Here is a 6,248-nt window from a genome sequence, read left to right on the forward strand (position 1 = left end):
GCAATGTATAGTAAAATACGGCTCACGAAAGTAATTAATAAATAAACAAAAGAAAATCTAAAAGTAATTAAAAACTGGGGAAAATTATACACTGCGATTACACGCGTCACAGGCACCAACATAAACTTTCCACAGCTATACAGCAGCTTGAAAAATATTAACTTTAATAATTAGTATTTGCGATAATGTGCGCGCAAGTTGTACTGGAAGAATATTGTTAAATCATAGCACGTAGTATAACGGGTAAATTGTGCAAACAGATCGATCACAATGACATAATTAAATCCAATTGAGAAGGGTTACGACTTGAATAGTTAAGGGTCCCGCTGTTGATACCTCTGCAGAATCCCTAAATGCTTGTCATCAAACTGTGTTCGTAACACTTCGAGAATAAATTTGCATTGCGGCTAGTAAATTCTCACATTGTTTCCTTTCATCAAACGTTCTCTAAAATAAAGATAAAAATAAAGACAATGGCATACAATCGTAAATTCACAATTCGCAGTTACTACTCTTAATCATCCCCTCAAATTAACTGTAACCTTGTCTTCTTCAATATGTTCTCGCGAAGAGTAAGCTGCCACTTTCTTCATCGACCTAGACAGTGAGTCAGACCATAAAGAGCACTATAAAGGAAACTAAAAATCGATGAACAGGGTTAACTATGATTGACGACGAACGAAAGTGCACAGTCTTCGGGGAATCACTCTTCTCATTTTCACGTTACGGCAATCTGATTCGATCTAATGCAACGAGATAAACACGTTAAAGTTTTACGAACTGTTCTCCAATGAAATATGAGAACGAAGTCACCCGAGGCTATCCGACGTTCTTTTCAACAGCATGACAATCCGACATCTTCATCACATATTTCCCAAATGTACTCACTCTTTCTTTGGATATTATTTTTTCTAGTCTGCGTTCGTTACGTTACCTCAGCACCCGAGGGCAACCTGGCAAAGACGAGAAAAAAGAGCCTTCAATATCTTCTTGAAAGAGATGAAGCGCGAACGAAAGTCCTAAAACTTCGAAATAACATGGATAGGTGATGTGAATTGAGCTCAACAAAAAGAAAAAAGAAGAACTGTATAAAGAAGTCCATCAACCTTGAAATTTATCATCAGACTTTTTCCTCTATCAGGTTTTTTTTATTGCGGCGATAGATTTCTTTGAAGAATAGAAATATGGATTTACATTACGATTGATGGTCGGAAAGAAGAACTTGCACCATCATACCAAATCGACATAAATACATCATTTTTAAAAATTCACAAACTTCCATGACATTTAATATTAATGATCGAATATTGATTAAAACATTATCGTTCAAAGAGACAAAGACATAAGGGTACTATGATTTCACAATTTAAGGGTCAGAATCACAGCATCTGAAAATTCTTTTGCCTTCATTTAAGAGACCCATGGGTCCCTCGACAGATTCGATGTGCTTTAGACGCCCTGATCGAACAGAAACGCCTACCGAAGGACTACCGTTCCTTTTTGTCGTATCTGTAGTCTCTTTGAAGGGTCACAAAGGGTCCAGCAGGTTGCTCAAAGAGAACGTAACTCGCTCAAAGTTGAACGAGGAACTCTGTCGTAGAAATCGAGTACTAGCAATAAGACAGACTAAGGGTCGGCCCAACAGTCCCTAATCATCCGCCTTTCTTAGGCCTTGCTTCATCTTTCCTACCCCCTGTGCATTTCCTTCTCGTCCTTCTATTGCGAGCAGCTAACAAAGCCTTTTTAGCCGTAATCTCTGTGCAAGAAAATTTACTAAAATAAAAAATACTAAAAATAAAAAGATAATATATAATAACAGTATAAAAGCATAAATATAGATACTTTATATTAAAAATAAAAATAGATATTTTTTTATAAAAATAAGTAAAAATTTTTAGAAGCAAGATTAATAAGAATAAATCTTCAAATAATAAAATTTTTTACATGTTTACAAGATGCTCATCAACATTATTATTAAATTGATGATTAATCTAACTTGAGGTATTCATACTTCAGCTTCAGTTTGTGATTACGTTTCAAGTCTGACAAACCAAATCGACATACAGTTTATAAAAAATTGAAAAACATATTTAAAATTTTCATATAAATATTATTAAGTATCAAGATCTTTTGACCAAAAATACGATTATTTCTCTTATTATTTATTTCTCTAGTCGGATATTTTTACTTGCGTATTATTCTGATTTAAAATCATATTTCTATTGCACAATCGCCTACCCTTATTTCAAAGTTTCCGCAGACCAACGTTTCCTTCAACTTCTGCGATCTTGACAATCTAAAAGTCATAAGACCCTCCTTCATGCCGCTCAATTAGAATAGAGTACGTCGAGTAGAACTCGCGATCTTGAAACTTTGATTTCGTAATCTTGTCAGCATGTCGCCAATAGATAGACTTTGTTGGACATGCCATTTCAAGTGCACACGTTAAACGGAGCCATTAAACTTCTACTGGAGAAAGGACGTCGGTCCGCTTGAACGTATCGCCTAAACTTGTCTTGTCGAGGCATCCCTCTGAGTAAAAGTTTAAACAGCACTCGAAATGAAACGCGCAGATTCTCCACAATGAAACTTTACGACCATGAAAATTGCTCTCTCGGCGCAGAAGATAATTAATTTTTCCTGACAATCAAACCGTTACGTAGCAAAACGTCGATTATTTTACGATTCGTTTCTTCAGATTAGCGTCTTTTATTTTCAATTTTTAAATAACAGGCTATAGAAATTCAAAGTTTTAAATTTGTAATAGAAAATGCAAATTAATAAACTGTAATTAAGTCACAATTCATTTCATCAGACTGGCATCTTGTATATCTACAATTATTAATTAACAGGCTATGGAGATTCAAAGTTTTAAATTTACAACAGAAAATGCAAAGTAATAAACTGTAACTAAATCACAATTTTATATAATTAAAAAAACTTGCAATCTCACAAGTGCTATTAATATATTAAATTTATTTAAATCCGTTTAAATCCTCTAATAAATTTATCACATACCGCACACTGTTCAAAAATCATTGGCACTAAGTAAGTACCTAAGTAGTTTAAGTAACCCTGCGGTAATCGGGCGCGCCATAGGCCGTGGGAAGCTGCAAACAGTGCGGAAGGGTTGTGTCGATTCGGTGCAACCATCTCGCAGGTACCTGCACATACGCACACACGGTTTCACCCCTGAAACGCGCGTAGTCGCAGTAGCGCCGTGATTGTTCCGTCGGTTTCTCTATTGGGATAAACGTCGACCCCTTCTTATCACCCCTTATCCTATGACGGAAAGGGTCCTCCGAGCGCGGGAACGGAACCCCATTGCCTAAGGGGCTGCTAATTGATTTTAGAAGTTCCTCCTTGGGACTACCCCCAAACCCGTTGCAACATCAGAGGCCCCTCGGCAAGAGTTTTCGGAAAAGACGCGCCACCGTCACGGCGAAAGCGTCCTGGTTTCTAAGTCGCGTTAGAGACTCTCTGAGAACCAGCACCGCTCTCGGCCACCCTTATTTCTTGTTAAACGGAGCTCAACGCGACGACCCTCTCTATCTCAGGACGTTTTAAATCGAAACTTTCCGCTTTCTTGTTTAACAAGTTGCTGACGGACTTCTGCACGTATTTCTCGAAAATCTTGTTAATACTAGTCACTTTAGTTTCAAATTCATCAATTGAAAATATTTTGCAAGTCCAATTCAAATGTATTATGTCTCTAATTATAACTCTGTATAAACAAATAAAAATCATTATTAAATATGCAGATTAAGAATTCCCTTTAAATATTCCCTTTAAAACTTTTAGAGAGTCACACTCTGAAAAGTGAAATCTCACTCTTGAAGATTGAAAATTGAGCTACTCTTTTGCAAGACTAATTCAATATTTATTCTTTAAAGTAATTCCATTAATTAAAGAATTTAGCGAGTTGATAAAAAAAGACAAGCGCTAATAATATGGTTCTTATCAATATTATGACATGTGAACTTGTCATAGATAGAAAAAGAAATCTACTTTTTTTAGTCATAATTACTAGCACGATGATAATGGAGCCCTCAACGTTGAGGGGGGATTCTCCATATTTGTTTCTTTTTGCTTCTTCGTTATTGCGCTCATCAACATTCATTCTCCTTTCTGACGGCTTTCATGCGTGCGCGACGCTCAAACAGTCACACAATGAATTTCCGGTTTATTAAAATCCCACCTACCTCCAGACTTGCTCGTCATGATCGGCCGCAGACGGCGGTCTATAACGAATTCACGTTCCTGAGTTTCGCTTGTGTCTGGTCGGACAATGCATCGTGAAATGTCAAGCAAGGCTATCTCGTGGAGTAACATTTTTTCCATTCAATCCGCATAAAACTTGACGCGAGCAGAAACGCGAAATTGCGCATCTACAACAATCGCAGCATCTTCTCTTGCGTGACTTCGTAGTTTCTAATTAACAGTAGCTATATCACAGCGAGTTGCATGGAATGTCATTTCATTTATCCGCACAAAATTATCCGCAAAAAAATTTTTTTTTAATATTTAAAATGTAAGTAGATATAATATAAAAACTTGTGTAAAATAGTCATCTTTAAAATGCAAAAAAAAGCATACTTTAATTTTTGTTACATTACTTTAATTACATTGATATATCTTTTCCGTATGGCAGAGAAGGTATAGTCAGTAAGATAATAACAAAATAATAATTTAATAATATCAAAAATTAAAGTATGTTTCTTGCATTTTAAAGATGGTCATCTCATCTAAATTTATCCTAGACCTGAAAATAAATGTTAAACTATCAAATTAATTATGTAAGGCATTCAAACTGATTGCTATAAAAAAACTTGTCAAAACTTTTTACTGCATTACTTATTCTGCTTTCTTACGTTTATTATTATTATTATTATTATTATTTTAATAGTCCAACAAAATTATTTTCAGATCTGTATCTAGTTAAATTTTTAAATACTTCAGCAAACTCTTTTTGTGTTCAATATTGTGTACATTTTTTGAATGAGTACAAAAATACATCTCACAGTCTAAACTACAGTCTAAACTATAAATAAATTGACAACAACAAGTTTAATATTCTAAAATATTTTTGCTATCAATTCTCCTTTTCTTTCAATAGAAAGCATTGCAAGACTCGCGATGGAATCGTTTGTGGAAAAGTCTCTTCACGTCTTTTAGAAAGTTACTCCATTATTAAGACGCAGAGTAATCCCTTTGCGTTATCGCGTCTTCGCACTTCAACGAACATAAGGGCTAACCCTTCGAGGCCGCGTCACGCGAAAATACAAACTAGCGGTAAGGAAGCCAACCTCGTTAATAACTCGCGGTACATTTGACGCTTCGTTTCCGGCGACATTAGCCGACGTTGATCTGGATTAAAACAGAGCTCTCGCTGTTAACGGCGGTTACCTCTTATCTAGATGAGTCTCCTCATCTTTCTTCAGTCAGTGAAGAATTATGCAACTACTATGGTTAACAATAAATCAGTTTTAAATTAAATTGCGTGCGTTGAGTTGCGCATTATTTGACCGAACATATTAATATTTTGAGATAAAATTTATTCTATATAAAATTTATTCTATATAATAAATATTTTATACGTTTATTTATTTTAATAAAGAATAGTTAACGTTAATAATAACTTGTGTGTTTAGTTCGGAAAGACATATTAATTTATTAACTTATTCATTACAATCTACATTCATTATTGAGAAATATAATATTTTATAATATCATATATATGAAATAATATCATTTATCATATATATGAAATAATATCAAAAGAAAGCGATAATGATAATTTCAACGAGAACGTGAAATAACTGCAAGCTATAAAAAGGATTCATTTGAACATTCATACTATTTTTATAATACGATTTAACATCATATGTCATAACTAAATAAAATGTCACAGCTATACGATATGTCTACTCTGCTTCAAAGCTCAAAGGAACTACGAGAGATTTCAACCACAAGAGCATGTTCCGGTGTGATTTACTCGAATACGACCTAATTACGAAAGTGACGCGTTGGAAGTTTCACAAGGGACTTGCCAACCATGTGATGTTCATTGCACTACTCGAATATTCTCGATACAGTCGTGTCTCTGTTTATAGAGTCACGTTAGAACCATTGGTAAATTCCGACTGTGATTTGATTGACGATGTAATCTCCGAGATTTTCGTAGATTGCGTATCATTACTTAACAATTAACAATCATCCATCTCAGTTAGTGCATACATTTCAACGTG

The 6,248-nt window shown here is 34.8% G+C and overlaps 1 protein-coding gene across 1 annotated transcript in view; it reads right to left on the reverse strand.

The window, feature by feature from the left end:
• Window positions 1-2,322, reverse strand: part of LOC105625758 — a 38,705-nt gene extending 36,383 nt beyond the window's left edge. The window contains exon 1 of the mRNA XM_012207078.1: window positions 2,239-2,322. Coding sequence (XP_012062468.1) covers window positions 2,239-2,322 — 84 coding nt within the window. The remainder of the gene's footprint in view (window positions 1-2,238) is intronic.
• Window positions 2,323-6,248: the final 3,926 nt, after the last annotated feature.

This window comes from Atta cephalotes, assembly GCF_000143395.1.
Source record: "Atta cephalotes unplaced genomic scaffold scaffold00003, whole genome shotgun sequence".
NCBI lineage: Eukaryota > Metazoa > Arthropoda > Insecta > Hymenoptera > Formicidae > Atta > Atta cephalotes.